Genomic DNA, 17,251 nt, shown 5'->3' with positions numbered 1-17,251 from the left:
GCCTGGTGGGCCCTGGGCTTTTGCAGCCTGCAGATCCCGTGCAGCCGTGTGTCTGACTCACGGCTTTATCTTGGCGAATCTCTCAGTGTTTTGAAAAACAATGGCCGGTTTCCAGAGAGAAGCTGGGCTGGCCTGTGGTGTACATTCTGGGTCTGATGTTGTCCTCAGACAGAAACTGGGACTGTGAGTGCACTGGCTGGTGCTACCCACGCCGCTTAGGCGCTCCCGTCTCGAAAGGGTTTGCCCCCTTCCTGATTCCGAGGGACCCAGCATCCAAACAGGACCCCGTGGCTCCCGTTCAGCCTGGACCTTTCGCATCCGAGCCCCGGGGGTCACGGCCCCTCCCGCCCCGACACGCACACAGGTGAAGTGAGATTAAGGGGCTTTACCCGGATGTTATTGAGGTTGACCTCTTCAAGTTTAGGGTCGTTGTTCTTTATCCGCTCCAGCGTTTCCTCTACGTCTGTGGAATTTGGTTCTTCGTCGGGCACAGGCTTGTACTGTGTGGGTTTAATCACACCTAGAGAGACAACAAAAGGAGATGGCTCCCAGGAACAAGGGGCTGGGCCCCTTTCTCCCCACTCAGGATGCTATGAAAGGAAGCGTGGGCTGAGCTTGGGGAACAGGTGCAGGCTGCATCGCAGGGAACCAGCGACACCTGGGGGAAGCCTTGCAGGGGAGCCGAGCGGCCTGGGCTCCCCACGGACCCTGCTCTCCCGAAGCTGGGGTCCTGGCCTGTTCCGCGGAACCTGCACACGTTATCTCCACGGGCTCTCGCAGGCACGGGAAGAAGTGTGCGTGGGAAAGGAATGCGGGCCTCTTCCAGAGGGGAGGGAAAATTCCTCATTTCCCTTTGGGGCCAAAGCACAAGTCTGGGACAATGCAGCGGCACAAGACAATGCAGTACTGGCACGGGAAAGGACCAAGGGACTCACGGGCCAGAGGAGGCGCCTAGAAACAGACCCACGTGGACGTGGGGACACTGATGACAGGGTGAAAGGACAAAGGCCACTAAGAGTGGCGGGGGGACAGTGGGAATCCATCTGAAAACGCACGCGTGAGCTCGTCCCACAGCGCACACCAGCACGGACGCCAGAGAAGTTGCATGTGAGAAATACGCTTCTAAGAGCTTCAGAAGAAAATGTAGGGGGGTGTTTATACGATAGTGGGGTGGAGAGGGACTCGGAAACTGAGGCATGAATCCCGGGAGACTCAGGGGAACACCCGGGCGGATCTGACTACGCAAGCATTCTGGGTGCCCCTCTCCTGCGAGGGGCTCTCTGGGAGCGGGCAGTCGGGGCGTGTACTCACTGCTGAGTCCCTCCTTGTTCACGATGGAGCTGCTGCCCAGGGCCTGGTAGTACTGCTGGTTGCTCATGAGCGTGTGCATGCCCAGGATGGCTGCGGGGACAAGGGAAGGCCGTGACTCTTCTCTCCCAGGCACACAAGGCTGCTGGGGGCCCGCGCGCCACCCCTCAGGGACGTTGCTCACGGAAATGGCAAGGAAACACTTTCCATGAAGACTTTATAGTGTGGTTTTATTTCCACTCGCACCTCTAAACGACTCTTAAATCCCCATCCCAGCTCTGCCCTGAGGTCCCCCTGGTGTGGCCAGCCCAACCCAAGAACTCAGCCAAGACCAGGGCACAGCTCTGCCAGTGGGAGTCTCTCCCTTGGAGTCCCCTTGCATCTCGTCACCCTGCCTGTCCCTCGGCCACAGGGCAGCCTCCCGCCTCCTGCCACGGCTCAGGTCTGCTCCAACCCCCACCCTAGCTCCTTTCTCTTGGTTGAGGCCTTCACAAGTTCTCAGCTGTACACACAAACCCTGATTTTTGATGGTTCAATCTGCAACCTGTTCAACTTTATGATGGTGCATAAGTGATATGCATTTAGCAGAAACCACACTTCATTTTGGGGGGGAATCTTGCTCTTTCCTGGGCTTGCACTGTGCAGTACAATAGCCTCTCTTGGTACTGGGGCAGTTGTGAGCCACGGTGCCCCACCAGCCACGTGGTCGTGAGAGTGAGCAGCCAATACCGTGAGCGTCCTGTGCTGCTGAGCTGTGAGGGTCCAGAGGTTTGCTGTGCCGTGTGCACACTTTTGCCTTATGCTGGCTTCATCAGAGCCTAACCCCAGGAGCACCTGCGTTGTCACAGCCGGGTGCTCACTGTGTTCATGGCCTTGGGCTCTTCCTACCCCCTCTCTCTTGACAGTTAGCGCAACACAGCCAGAAAGGTCTTCTGGAAACACCAGTGTGACCCCATGTCTCCCATCCTCGGCCACACTCATCGGTTCCATATTCACCAAGCATCTGTATGTGCGCCCAGCTCGGGGGAAGGGGGAATGAGAATGGCAGGGTCTCTGGTCTCCGGTCTGGCACTGGCTGCGGAGAGAGGTGCCACTGTGAAAGTTGCAAGCACTGGGTGTGACAAGTGTCATCAAGAGACAGCTCAGGGCCGTGGGGTGGGGGTGGAGGAAAAGTGTGTGCCGGCCAAGAGAAGACAGAGAACATTCCAGGCACAGGGGATGGCAGGGGGAACACCCCGGAGCTCAGTGAGTGGCCAGCAAGGGAGGAGGCTGGGGGAAACAAGTAGACAGATATTGCAGGTGTGCTGGTAACAGCAACGAGGGTGGGGCACGCGTCCAGCCTCGGGCTTAAGATTCCAGTTCAGCCCCTCGTGCCACGCGTCAGACTGCCTGGATTGGATACCTGCTCCCAGCCCTGACGCTGGCTTCCTGCCAGCTTAGACCCTGAGAGGCAGCAATGGTGGCCCGAGGAGCTGGGTCCCAGCCACCCTTCCCGGAGGCTTGGATTGGCTTCGTGGCTGCTGGCTCTGGCTTGGCCCAGTCCCAGCTATTGCAGGCATCTGGGGAGTGAATCAGCAAATGGGAGTTCTTTGTCTTTTTCTCTCTTTGCCTCTCAAATAAATAATTAATAATGATAACAAAAACAACAAGGACAGCGACAACATCCCCACTCACTGAGCGCACTGTGGGCCTGCGGGGATACTTGGGAAAGATGCGTGTCAGCTTGGTTGCACACTGGGATAGCTCAATAAACATTTGAAACCCCTGACGCCCAGGCCTGCCCCAAGGGAATCACACAGAAATCCCTAGGGGTGGGACTCAGGCATCTGCATTTTTTTGTTGTTGTTAGAGTTCTTGGGCAGCCAAGGACTCTTACAGGGCTGGTGCTGTGGTGTAGCAGGTAAAGCCACCACCTGTAGTGCAGGCATCTTATATGGGTACCAGTTCAAGTCCTGGCTGCTCCACTTCCAGTCCAGCTCTCTGCTATGGCCTGGGAAAGCAGTGGAAGATGGCCTAAGTCCTTGGGCCCCTACACCCATGTGGGAGATCCAGAAGAAGCTCCTGGCTCCTGGCTTCAGATCGGCGTAGCTCGGGCTGTTGAGGCCATTTGGGGAGTGAACCAGCAGATGGAAGACCTCTCTCTCTGCCTCTCTGTAACTCTGCCTTTCAAATAAATAAATAAATCTTTTTTAAAAAATACAAAATGTTCATGGAAAATGTGTATTATGAAAAACTACATGTGGATTTCCAAAATTTGTTGCACTAAAACAAACTTGTCTTTATAATCTATTTGAAAGCCAATGAGACAGACAGAGAAAGTTGTCCCCTCCCTTGGTTCACTCCCTAAATGCCCACAAGAGCTGAGGCTGGGTCAGGCCAAAGCCAAAGAACCCAGAACTCATTCTGAGTCTCTTATGTGGGTGGCAGGGACCCAGGGACTTGAGCCATCACCTAAGGCCTCCCAGGGTCCACAGCAGCAGGAAACTGGAATTGGAAGCAGAGCCAGTATCCAAGCCCAGGCACTCTGATATGGGAGACAGACAGTCCCAGTGACGTCTCAACTGCGGGCCCAAACACCAGTCTCTGAACGTATCTCTAAAGTCCACCTTTCTGGGAACCTTTGGCACTCCCTGGTATTTGGCAAGGATTTTTTGAAATCCCCAAGCCGTTTCCTTAGATACATGAAGAGGCAGGAGAGCCAGGGTCCGGTCCTGCCACACCCTCTGCGCCAGCGTGACCTGGGGCAGTCTCCTCCCCCTGGGCTTCCCCTTCCTCTGTCCAACGAGGGGGTGGGCCTAGACCCGTGTTCTTCCACCATGGCTGCACCTGCAGATCCTCCAGGGAGCTTTAAGACAATCTCAACACCGAGCTCCTCCCTGGCCCCACCCATCCGAATCCCTGGAAAGATGGCCTTTTCCATCTCCTGGGTGATTCTGATGTTCGGTAGGCGACGAGAGGCACCAGCAGAGGTGTCCCCAAGTCCCTTCTGCTTCTCACCGCCGGAGTCTTCTCTGCTAAAATTAGAGCTGCCTGTTCACCACCTAGAACTGGTGAGGAGGGAGCATCCGCCTTCTCCCCAGCTCTCAGGGTTTTCATTTAGGCTGCATCTACGTGGGCAGCCAGGCCTGAGTCAGCAGCAGGAGACGGGCTGGTACTTCCGGCTCCCCTCCCAGACAGCAGCTCCCGGCGCTGCTGGGCTGCTGCTGGGTGTTCAGGTTTGCGAACAAGGTTTGGAGAGGTTTCCTTTGAAAGACGTAACCTCCAGGGCTGCCTGATCTTGCTTAGAGCGCACAGAGAGGTGGAAGACAGAGAGGGTAGTTGTTGCAGTTTCCTGTGATGGCCTGGAGTCGGGGGCAGAGACAGGGAGGGCACACGCATCTGCCAGGGACTGAGAGGAGGAGACCTGGTGTCAGTCCAGGTCTTGGCACTAATTTCCTGGGCAGCCCTGCACAGGCCACCTCCCTGTGTGTGGCGCTCTCCTGGCTGCGAGATTCTAGGAGGTAATAGGAGAGTCTCTGGAGAGCACGCCTAAGGAGGAGTAGAACTGTCCTACAGCACGGGAAAATGAGGGCGCCAGGAAGGAAGTGGGGAGGAAGGGAAGAGAGGAGGGGGGAGGAGGGAGACGGAGAGGAGGGAGGGAGAAAGGAGGGGAGAAGAGGGAGGGAGTGGAGGAGAGAGGGGAGGGAGGGAGGGGCAGAGAAGGCAGGGGGATGAAGGGAAGGAGAAGGAGGGAAGAGGGACGGAGGAGAGGGAGGGAGGGAGGGGCTGGCCTCTGCGTCCATTGTTGCGCACACTCCTGGGAGTTCCGCCGACGCCATTGCCCGGCCGGTGCGGGGCACGGAGTCGTGACTCTCCCCCTTGCTTGGTCTTGCTCACTCTACGTCAGCAGGAGTGAGCAATGGAAGAAAACAGTGTCCTCGTCGCCTGCTGCTTCATTCTTTGTACATAGCGGCAAGGCTGAATTTAGCACTGGGAAACTTGATTTAAAAAAAAAAAAGTCTAGATCTTCCTCAAAACGCAAAAAGGACTATTTTTGAACTCTGAAAGGAACATTGAGTTCTGGTTGCTCTCTCTGCCTTGGCAGGGTTCACTCCATTCGTAATTCCACCCAGGACGCAGAGATAACGGTGCACATCACGGCTTCCCTGGCTGCCAGCTGCTAAGGGCCGGCTCTGGGCACGTGGCTGGAAGCTGTTCTCCCACATGCTAGGGACAGGTGGCAGAAACCCACTCCGGCCCAGGCCTCGGGTGCAGCTGAGCCGCTCTTGCATAAGTAAGCCTGACACTTACAGAAGGGGAGCAGGACCAGTGCAGGAGCACATGAGTGTGACCAGAGGCCAGAGGGCGGTCTGAGGGCCACCGGGGCTAGGGGTTGCCCACTGCCCCGGGGGAGTGGGTGGCCTGCAGGGGCCCCATCTGAAGGGTTGGTCTCCCGACCTCAATCCTTTCTCAGGTCTGTAAAGACCAAAGCCAGGATCACACGCCTGGGTGGGCACGGGTGGTACCAGTTCACTCCCAGCTACAACCCCAGGCCAAATGCCCAGAGCTCAGCGCTGGGAGGGGTCGGGTCTGCACCTGCTCCTCATGCTGTGGGGATGCTGCTGAAGTCTACGGGGTCTGATTCTCCCACGGGGGAGTTCCACAATGGATGCTGACTCAGTGAGTGGTGGGTGCATGGATGAGGCACCGGACCCGTGTCACACCTACCTCAGTGGGGCACCCTGCTGGCCCTCTCCTGCCTGTTCTGACCTCTGCCAGGCATCAGGCCTCCCAGGCGTGCACCTGCAAAGCAGGTGGCTCGGAGAGGCCCGCCTCCTCCCTGGCCCAGAGCCCCTGCCCCTGCTGTTTCCAGCCCGGCCCCTCCACTGTCTCTGGTGGCGATCCTGCAGCTCTGCCTCGGGCCGTGGCCTCATCTGGGGCCTACACCTGCCATCCCCCAGAGCCCCACTGCCTCTGCCCAGCCCCTGCCTTCCTCTGCCTCCCCAGGAGGCCCTGGTCCCAGGCATCTCTTTGTCATGGCTTCCAGACTTTTTCCCAGTGTGGCCCTGCCATGTCCCCAGCTGATTTCTGTGCACCCCCCCACCCACCCATCCTCTGTGTTCACTGCCCCCTCCCTCTGCTGTACTGGGGGGGGGTGACCCTGCCACTGAACCCTGAGCGGAAGCTGCTGGGATCAAGCCCCTTGGTCCAGGCGTTTAACCTCACCATGCCTTCTTTCTCTCCATAAAACAGGGGTGATAACAGAACTGATTTCACAGAATCCTTGTGGCCAAAAAATGCAACAAGGCATTGCAAGCAACTCACACAGCAGCTGGGACGCGTTCAGCCCCTCGTCCCCAAGAAGCACTGCGACCTCTTGCATGGCTGATAGGAGATGACAGCCTCCAAGGGCAGCCAGTTAGCACTGGAGTGGACTCACCGCGCCCGTCTCCTGCCCGGCCATCGGAAGGGCAGGGTATCAGGGACAGATAACGCTGATGGGCCACGCCGACAAACACGCAGAGACAGGCTTTCCAGAAGGCAGCAGAGACGCCCGGCACAGCTCTGCGGTTCTGCTCTGGCCCCAGAACTGGCCGTGGTTCTGAGAGCAGTCATCAGATAATCCCTTGAGCTGCTTAACGAGGGGGTGATGTCATGGAGAGTGGGCCGAGGAGAAGGTGCAGGATACAAACAGCTCCCGGGCCAGCGGCTTGCGGCTCCTGGCTGCAAAGACTCACCTGAAGACAGGGACCCCCCTCAGCAAAGCACGAGGGCCCAGATGGGATCTGAGCTGGCCAGGGAGGCCTCTGGCCAGCCCATGCTCAGCTGCAGAGCTGGCCACACTCCCAGGTTAGGAGTTCTGTGCCTGGGTGCGTGGACCCTCGCTGCTCCGCACTTGGCAATGAGGATCAAAGCTGTCCGCCTCCCTCGGCCTCACTCTCCAAGAGCTGACACTCCGACACTCTTAGTCCTTCCCCACATTCTGCCTCCTGAGGAGGGGGCTGTCTGGGTCGGGGTCCCCATACTGGCTCTCCTGTTCACTCCCAGGCTTTGACTTGTACCCAGAGTTACCCCTGGAACAGAATGCAGTCTTCCCATTGTTCCGCCGTGACCCACCCCCAGGTCCCCCGACTCACCCTGAACACCATCCAGAGTCACTCACAACCCACAGGAGAAGCAGATGGCTGCGGACAGCCGAGTGCCCAGGTGCGGGTGGCTTGGCCAGCACAGATTCCTAACTCTGCCTCCTCGGCTCTTGCCTCAGGCCCTACCCATCCTGTTCACGGCCCGTTTGTGGCTCTCCGACCTCCATGCTGGGTCTGGCCCATTTTCACAACTTGTGTCCGCAAAGCTTCCAGCCTGACCTGGCACTTAACGCTTGTGGAACCCCGGGCCCCAGCCTGCCACACACTCTGCCAGGAGCCTTGGTGATGCTAACAAAGCCACATCCCTACCCTGCATGTGGACCCCTTGCAGAACTCCACACTGCCAGGAACACCTCCACTCCCCTGCCCCCAGGTCAGCACTGGACTCGGTCCCTCTCCTCCCTTGCTTTCAACTATGCACCAACAGTCACGTCAGTTCTGGGATCGACCCTCCTGAGGTCTCCTCTCCACTTCACTCACAGCCACACCGCCTTGGCCATTCCTCTCCCCTCCCACCGGCCTGAGTCTCCCCCCGCCTCACCTTTTCTGCTGCCATCCCCCAGGGTGAGGCGGAGTAGCCCCCGGGTCACAGGGTGAACACCTTCCTACCCATGGGGTCAGGGTGCACAGTACCCAGGGGGCGCTCGGCCCTCAGTGGGGACAGGGACAGGATGCTGGGCTCCAGGGACAGGACTAGTGGTGACAAAAGGCTCTCGATATCAGGCCGTCCTGATCACACATGTATGCGATCACACATGAAAATGGAGAGGGTCATGCCAACAGGCCAGTGGTGCCAAGGGTGTAGGTGCACAATCCAATGAGGTTGCCCTGGGCCCTCCGTGAGCCTCTGCAACAGGAGGTGCTGGTTTATAGTCTCCTGGGCAGGTGCCAAGGGCAGGAGTTGATGTGAATAGTTGGGAAAGAGCCCACACTGTCCCCTCCCAGGCGGCCTCCACAACTCTCTGGGCTGGGGGTGTGTGTGTGGGGGGGAGGGTCTCAGGTTTTTGATCACAGATTTTTAACACTCTTGGTCCCCTCTAGTCCCTTTTAGAACTAGCGAGGGTGTTCATCTTGAAAGGAACCACAGAAGGCTCCCTGCACGTGGTGGTGGTGGGGGGACCCTTCTGGAAGATTCAGGAAGCTTCCAGAATGGCTCGTACCTGCGATGTCACAGAGTTCTGCATCAGAAGCATTTGCCAGGGCCTCCTCCAGCTCGGGCTCCAGGGTCACAGTTTCCAGCACAGGATCCATCGGCTTCTGCTTGGGGACCCAGACCTTGCCTGCAAACATGGGGGGGCGGTGGTTACACGCTGCCGCCTGGGCTGGGTCAGCAGCGGGCAAAGGCCCGGGCGGACCACTGTAACTTCCGTGATGTGTCCACATGGAGAATCCCGTGGGGCTTCTGCCCCGGGGGCCAACTTCTCCAAAGAGGAATCAGGGACCCCTTCCACCTGGAAAGAAGCATCTTGTGACTTGGTCAAAGCAGCCCACTCTCATTGAAAGCATTGCTCATGACTTTAGGGCCAGCGCCGCAGCTCACTAGGCTAATCCTCCGCCTGCGGCGCCGGCACACCAGGTTCTAGTCCCGGTCGGGGCGCCGGATTCTGTCCCGGTTGCCCCTCCTCCAGGCCAGCTCTCTGCTGTGGCCAGGGAGTGCAGTGGAGGATGGCCCAAGTGCTCAGGCCCTGCACCCCATGGGAGACCAGGAGAAGCACCTGGCTCCTGGCTTCGGATCAGCGTGGTGTGCCGGCCGCAGCGCGCCAGCCGTGGCGGCCATTGGAGGGTGAACCAACGGCAAAGGAAGACCTTTCTCTCTGTCTCTCTCTCTCTCTCACTGTCCACTCTGCCTGTCCAAAAAAAAAAAAAAAAAAAAAAAAGCATTGCTCATGACTTTAAATAAGCTCCAAGTAGGAAAAAAAAAAAAAGCAAAAGCCAAATGGACTGTCAGGGCCTGGGATCCCCCCACCAAGGGCTCTGGCACAACAGAGAAATTTCTAAGTAGAACAAATTAAATATATTTAGGTTATTAGAAGATTAAAGGGGAGCAAAAAGGTGTCCTTGACTCACGGGAGAGTGTGTTTTTGAAGTGTTTGACTCCGACTGAATGACGCGTGCACAATGGTCATTGTGGCCATCCATTGGGACTGTGGAAGAAGTGTGTCTCTCCATACTATAGAGTTTCAGCCTCTATCAGAAAACATGGCTGACGGGCCAGCACTGTGGCGCCTCCAGTTAGGCTACTGCCTGCGTTGCTGGCATTCCCTATAGGCACCAGTTTGAATCCCAGCTGCCCCTCTTCTGATTCATCAGCCTACTGGTGCACCTGGGAAAGCAGCAGAAGATGGTCCAAATCCTTGGGCCCCTGCACCCATGTAGGAGATCCGGCTGAAGCTCTTGGCTCCTGACTTTGGTCTGGTCCAGCCCTGGCCATTGCAGCCACTTGGAGAGTGAACCAGTAGATGTCTCTCCTTCTCTCTCTCTAACTCTTCCTTTCAAATAAATAAATCTTAAAAAAAGAAAAGATGGTGGAGACTGAGAAGAAAAATGCCCAAGAGAAATGATGCGTGAAATACCAAGCTTACAGAACAGCAGGAACGACTGAACTGCACTTGTGAGAAACTGCAGACGTGCTGTGGCTTCAGTGTGCTCACGTGGGTAGGGGTGGGGTGTGGGGGCCAGAGGTCTGCGGACTGCTGGGTACACCTGCATCCCATATCAGAGGTCCTGGGTTTCAGCCCAGCGCTGCTTCCAATCTGGCTTCCTGCTACTGCCCACCACGGGCAAGTGGTTGGCCCCTGTCTCCCACAGGGGAGGCCTGCACTGAGTTCCTGGCTCCTGGTTTCAACCTGGCCCGGCTCTGGCTGTTGCAATCATTTGGGGAACGAATCAGTGTCTTTCTCTCTGCTTTTATAATACATGAAAAATAAATAAAATCAATAAGTAAATAAACAAACATGTTAAAAAGCTCATGTGTCAGAAACTTCACTGCCAACTTCATACACTATGGTATCTGGGGGTGGCCCTTTGCTAAGCAATCGGACTGGATGAGGCCCACCCAAGGGTGTCCAGGATCCCGAACAGAGACAGAAGCGTCACAGCTCAAGCAACTCATCTTAGACAGGGGAAAGGACTTGAGCAGGCTGTTCTCCAGAGTGGACAGACGTGGCCAACACGTGCACGGGCAGGTGCTTCATATCCCTGGCCAACCAAAATGACAGGGAGCTACACTTCACACCCGTGGGGACGGCTACGACGAAGAACAAAAATGGAAGCCTGGCATTGGCATGGATGTGTGAAATCAGAGCCTTTATATATTACTGCTGGGAACACAAGACGGTACAGTTGCCATGGAAAAGAAGTCTGGAAGCCTCTCAAAAAAAAAAAAAATCAAACATAGAATTACCATACGATGTATCCATTTCACTTCCAGGCACATTCGCAAAAGAACTGACAATGGATATCCAAGCAGATACCTGTACAGGGATGCGCAGGGCAGTGCTAATCTCGATGCCCAACCACAGCATCTCTCAGTGGAGGCGTGGATAAACACTGGAATACTACTGAGCCGTAAAAATGAAGGCAGCACTCGCACCTGCTACAGCAATGGGGGAGGCTGGGAAGCTTCGTGCTACTGGACAGCAGCCAGGCCTGCAAAGTCGCATATGAAATGATTTCGTGTAGAGGAAACACCCAGAATAGTAAACCCACAGCAGCAGATGGAGTAACTGAGAGAGTAACTCCTCAGGGGGTACAGGGCTTCATTTTGGAGCAATGGAGGCATTTGGGATGTAGATGGAGGTAATGGTTGTACAACAGGGTGGTTGCACTAAATGCCACTGAATTGCCCATGATTTTATGTGATGTGAATTTTACTCTAAAAGCAGAGCCCTGCTCACTTTGTCTCTTGCGGGAGAAGAGCCTGACGTGGGTGGGATGTGGTCAGGGAGACTGGAGGCTGCAGCAGTAGTCCCGTGGGCCAGCACGGTGCTCACTCGGAGGGGTATACTTTAGCAACCCTGGAATGCCTGAGAAAAGTAAACTTCTTGACTAAGATCCTGTTCCTATTCCCCCACCCCCACCCCCCACACACAAGCAGACAAATTTAATTCTAATTCTCTCCCCTCCCTACCGGTTGAATGATAAGGCCTCGCTTTGCACCGCAGCCTGCCTGCCGGCGCCCGAGGTGCCCAAGCTGCTGCTGCCCACATCCCAAGCTCGCCCTGGGGGCACTGTGGGATTACAGCTCAGTTAGGGCTGGCTGGAACGGCCCTGGGGCTGCCCGTCACAGCCAGGGCTCTCCTGCCTTACCCTCTCACAGACACCTCCACTCAGTCCACCCTTACAAACCTGGCACTATGGTGTAGCGGGTAAAGCCGCCGCCTGCAGTGCTGGCATCCCATTTGGGTGCAGGTTCTAGTCCTGGCTGCTCGAGTTCTAATCCTGCTCCCTGCTAATGGCCTGGGAAAGCAGCAGAAGATGGCCCAAGTGGGTGGGCACCTGCCACCCACATGGGATACCTGGATAGAGTCCCAGGCTCCTGTATTTGGCCTGGCCCAGCCCCAGCCATGGTGGCCATCTGGGGAGTGAACCAGCAGATGGAAGATCTCTGTCTCTCTCTGTCTCTGTCTCTCTCTCTCTCTGTAACTCTGCCTTTCAAGTAAATAAAATACATCTTTTAGATTATTTATTTATTTGAAAGGCAGAGTTACACAGAGAGGAGAGGTGGAGAGAGAGGGAGAGAGAGAGACAGAGACAGAAAGAGAGAAAGAGAGAGAGGTCTTCCATCCACTGGTTCACTCCCCGGTTGGCTGCAATGGTTGGAGCTGCACCAGTCCAAAGCCAGGAGCCAGGAGCGTCCTCCGAGTCTCCCATGTAGGTGCAGAGGCCCAAGCACTTGGGCCATCCTGCACTGCCTTCCCAGGCCATAGCAGAGAGCCGGATTGGAAGTGGAGCAGCCGGGACTCAAACTGGCGCCCATATGGGATTCTGGCACTGCAGGTGGTGGCTCCACCCGCTACACCACAGCACCGGCCCCATAAAATACATTAAAAAAAAAAAAAACTCCAATGGCCATGACTGCAATGAGCGCAGTGACCCTTGATGCTTGCTGCGCTGTGGGCATGGGGCAGGACACATCCTTGCCGCTGACCCTGGCTGACCGCGATGGCGGTGGATCTCAGCGAGCTGGAGACGCGCTCCCAGCTCGCCATAGAGGACCCTGGGACTGGCTTGTGTGCTGCCCAGACGCCCTTCTGTGTCTCACATCTCCAGCTCCTCCCCCGGGAAGCACGTGCAAGGGGTACAAGGAAGGGGACACCAGCTCGGCTTCTGCTTCCCCATCTTTCAAATACGCAGGTGGAGCTATGGGTATTTTAAGGTCCTGTCAACTCCACAGACAACCAGCCTCCTGGCACAGAGCCCTTGCTGGAGAGCACTGTGCTACCCACACGGCAAGGCAGGCACACAGCTTTTGACGGCCGAGCAGCCCTCTCCCCTGGTGGCTCCTGGCCTCTCTCCTGCCACCCCCAGGCTGCCCCAGACCACATGAGCCTCCCTTCTTAGGATGTTCTGTAATCTGGATGTCCCTTGGGCATCCTGCACCCTCCTTGCAGTTTTCAAAATCTCTGGATGAGCTCCACCGTCTGGGTTTGGAAGAGCTTACAGTCATCCCCACCGCGTCACTTTATTATGCACTAAGCAGTGACCGGTGTGGGTCCTGTGCTGATTGTCAGGGAGGGACACAGCAGTGACAGCCATGGACATGGCCTTGGCTCCTTGTGCTCACGTTCTAGGGGGTGGGGAGGACACAAGAGACCAACAAGAGGAGGCTGATGCTGTGGTGTAGAGGGCTAAGCTTCTGTCCGCAGCGCCGGCATCCCGTATGGGTGCTGGTTCTTTCCCAGCTGCTGCATTTCCCATCCAGCTCTCTGCTGATGGCCTGGGAAAGCAGTGGATGATGGCCCAAGTGCTTAGGCCCTTGGACTCATGCGGGGGACCTGGGAGAAGCTCTTGGCTCCTGGCTTTGGATTGGCCCAGCTACAGCCGTTGTGGCCATTTGGGGACTGAACCAGCAGATGGAAGACTTGTCTCTCTGTCTATCCATCTGTCTATAACTCTACCTCTCAAATAAATAAATAAATAAATCTCAAAAAAAAAAAAAAGACAAAAAACAAAACATTCATTATGCAATTAATTAATTAGAATGGATGCTTTCCCCTGATAAATATTTATTAGGTCCCTTCTCCATGCTAGCGATTTGTCCAGTTCTGGGGACATAAGGGTGAGCAGGTGAGAAACGATCCCTGTATGGCCGAGCTTGTATTCTAAGGAAGGAGCCCTTGAGGTACGCTCACCTGTTACTGAGCTCATTCATTCACTCGGCAAGTCTCGTCTCTACCCTACTGAGCACGACCCAGGCCCTGGGCTGGCTGGGTGCTATGGGAACCACCGAGCAAAGAGCCTGACCTCAGGGAGCTTAGAGAAATAAGGGGACAGTGACCAAATGGGATTGGCTGTGAAGGCACCCCCAGGCTCCTGAAAGGGAAAACAACTGAGGAGAGGGCCGAGGGGGGCTGTGTGTCCTGACTACAGCAGCCAGAGCCGTGTTCCCTGCAAGGCAAGCTGGGAGAGTTGAGACCTGAAGAGTAATAAGATCTAACATTCACACAGCCTTCACTCGGCACCAGGTGCTGCTTCAAGTGCCAATTCAAGTTCAGTTGGCCTGTGGTTCGAACTGTGACACCTCTCCCAGGGGAGGAAGAGCCAGCCAGGAAGACGGCGTGCAGCAGGGCAGCAGGGCCAGCAGTCCAGTCATAGGGAATGTGTGCAAAGGTCCTGGGGTAGAGAAGAGCTTAGAAAGTTGAAGAGGCCTGAGGGGCAACAGGGCAGTGAACAAGGGTGAGAAGATACAGGGGCAGACAGACTGGGATGGAGGACAATGGGGAGCCCTAGAGGATGGGACAGGCCATGGGACCTTCTAGAAGGTTCTAGCCTCAGGCTGGAACAGAGAGGAACAGGGGTGCTACAGCTACCAGAGACTGGAACTCTGGGGAGAGAGCAGAGGGGGCAGGGAGCACCGTGGCTCCTGCTCCTGCTCTGTGCAGGACTGTCCTCGCGTGGGCCTGGGGTCCGATGTCTCCTCACTCACACTCCAAAGTGCCTCAGTTTGTATGAAAGACAACAGGCCACCAGTTAAAGGGGTCTAGGGGAAGCTTTGCCAATCTGGGTGGAGATGACTCTTTCCACGGTCAACCCAACATCTTGACCCAAGAGGCATCGCGCCTGGATGCTTAGGGAGCTGGGAGTGCGGGCTGTGGTCAGGCAGTGGGTGGCAAATAGGGGGCTCAGAGGTGGCCCTGTGCAGGGCCTGGCTTGCCGTCGGCACTCCCTAGGGAAGGACACACATGGACGAGCGACAGTGTTCAGTACCTCGTTTCTCCCCCGTGTAGGGGACCAGGTCTTCTCGGTCCTTGAACTCCTTTGCTTGCTTTTCCAAATGGTCCAAGAGCTCCTCTCTTTTAAAGGGGCCCGTGGGTGCCTTGGTGGTTTGATCCTTCTGCCTCAGGCCCGCAGGCAGCAGAGCATTCTATGATGGAGGTAGGGAGAGGCAGGGGGGAAAGAGAGAGAAAGAGAGAGAGAGGGGGAGGGAGGGAGAGAGAGAAAGAGAGAGAGAGAGAGAGAGTGTCAGCAGGCGAAGGCTGGCAGTTCTTCAAGTTCTCCCCCAACCCCAGCGCTCAGTGGCTCCATCCCAACCCTTACACTGCTAAGGGATCCAACACCCCCAAGGGCCAGGCACTTGGCTGATGAGGGCCCAGGGAGGTGGGGCCTTGGTTCTCCTAGTGCCTGACTATGCCCCTGCCTCTGACACTTGTGAAAGTGAAGGGTGAGGGGTCAGGGGAGCTGACAGGTGTCAACAGCACCTGCAGAGAGATGGGTGGGGCCTGCTGGGGGTCTGTGGGTTCAAAGATGCCTATAGCAGGTCTGTCTCAGAGAGACAAGAAGACAAAGGGGTCTGAGTTGGGGCCTGGAGGCAGAATCAGGTGGGAGTAGGCAGGACCAACACAGAAGCAGAGGAGGACCCAGCAGGACTGGGAGGGGGGGCGAGCAATGCTCACAGGCCACAGCCCCCGCTGGCCCCCTGGGCTCCGGGCTCTGGATACACTGGGGCCCTTAAACACTGGGAGCATTGTCCTTGGAAATGGGCCTCTCTGGGAGGACAGCACACACCCATCACCACGTTCTCTCCTGTAAACACAAACAGGCGTGTAGGTTCGTGATTTGGTTCGCCTTAAAGGACTGCACTATGACTCAGCCCCCGGGACCCTCAAGGGTCAGAGACGCTTACAGCCGCAAGGATGCTTCGATGCCACCCAGTGCGTAAGTCCCGCCCCACCCCGCCCTTCCAGCGGAAACCGAGGCCCAGAACGAGGAAAGATTTGCTCAAGGAGCTTCAGGAAAAGATCTAGAACAAAACCTCGAGGTTGGGGAGGAGGCACTCCTCATCCCTCGCCACTGTGCTCCCCTCGGCCCCTTCCACTCGGAGAGCCAGGAGGACGCCGGGGAGGCAGGTGGCGGGATCGGAATCCTCCCAGCGCAGGTGCTTCCCCCCAGTCTGTACCTTTCCCTCCTCCACGCACTCCAGATCCCTTCCCCAGAGCAGGGCGACGGCAGCCACACAGGAGCCACGTGCCTCGGGAGGTGGGCCTGGGGCCTGTGCTTTTTCCTGCCACTGCTGGCCCCGGGCACTGCCCCATCCTGAGAGTGAACCAGAGTGTAGAATACCCTCCCCCCTCTAATTCTCTGTAGGTGTGCAGCGCCTACCATGAAAGGCTCCCAGGTGGTGCTGGTGAACGTGCAAATGGGCTGAGGCCACAGGAGCTGGAGCATTTTATGGGAGGACAAAAAGTAGCTAAAAAAAATTAAGCCTTGACTCACTCATGGGTGATTATGAGGAATATCAGTGAAGTCACACACACCCCAGCTTAAGTGGTAGGCCCCAGATACTGTCCCCCATGGTGGGCGGGGCGGGTAAGGTGCCCAGACAGGCCACACTTCTGCGGCAGGTGCATGGCTAGCCGGACCTGTGCCAGCTGTGTGTTCTCACTCACTCTCTGGGCAAGTGAGAACGCCTTGATGTTGACAGAGGTCAACGTGAGATAATCTTTAAGGAGCAGTATGGATTCTCGGTCCCGTGTCTACACCACACGGCTGAGCCCACATAAGCTTAAGCCCCGCCTTGGAGTATTGATGGCCCAGTGATGCTATCTCGGGCGAGGCCCCTAATTGATTTGTGCCTCAGTTTCTCCAGCTGTATAGAGTAAATCCGGACAGCTTCCCTCTTGGAGAGCTGCAGAGAAAATTAAGTCAGATAATGCAGGAGGAGGGCTCACCACAGTGAATAGTAAAAATGATAACTTACAGTTGCCATCCTTGCTCAACAAGCAGACAAAATAAGTTTTAATAGGCAATTGGCGACCCTAGTACATACTTCAACAGGCAAGATACTACCCAAATACATCTTCAAATGAAAACGGGGCCAGCATCGTGGTGCAGTGGGTTAAGCCACCACTCGGGATACCTCCATCCCAAACTGGGAGTGCTGGCTTGAGACCCCGCTGATCTGCTCCTGACTCAGCTCTCTGCCACTGCTCCTGGGAAGGCAGAAGATGACCGGAGTGCTTGGATCCCTGCCACCCAGTGAGAGCCCAGGATGCAGTTCCTGGCTCCTGGCTTCGGCCTGGCCCGCACCTAACTCTCCTGGCTATATGGGGAGTGAGCCATGGGGAGTAGAATCTCTCTCTCTCTCTCTCTCTTTCTCT

At 56.4% G+C, this 17,251-nt stretch overlaps 1 protein-coding gene across 2 annotated transcripts in view; it reads right to left on the bottom strand.

Annotated features, from left to right (window-relative positions):
* Positions 1-17,251, bottom strand: part of TMOD1 (tropomodulin 1) — an 84,837-nt gene that overhangs the window by 28,538 nt on the left and 39,048 nt on the right. The window contains exons 3-6 of one of the 2 annotated variants that reach the window (XM_051856318.3): positions 14,862-15,018; positions 8,594-8,713; positions 1,312-1,401; positions 390-520 (exon numbers count right to left, since the gene is read on the bottom strand). In XM_051856318.3, the coding sequence (XP_051712278.1) occupies positions 390-520; positions 1,312-1,401; positions 8,594-8,713; positions 14,862-15,018 (498 nt within the window). The remainder of the gene's footprint in view (positions 1-389; positions 521-1,311; positions 1,402-8,593; positions 8,714-14,861; positions 15,019-17,251) is intronic. The other variant, XM_089318688.1, reaches the window with a different exon arrangement.

Source organism: Oryctolagus cuniculus, chromosome 1 (assembly GCF_051225735.1).
Source record: "Oryctolagus cuniculus isolate XC-2025 breed Fujian yellow rabbit chromosome 1, ASM5122573v1, whole genome shotgun sequence".
Lineage (NCBI taxonomy): Eukaryota > Metazoa > Chordata > Mammalia > Lagomorpha > Leporidae > Oryctolagus > Oryctolagus cuniculus.
Note: the sequence above shows the minus strand (reverse complement) of the source record. Positions and strands in the feature narration are given on the sequence as shown.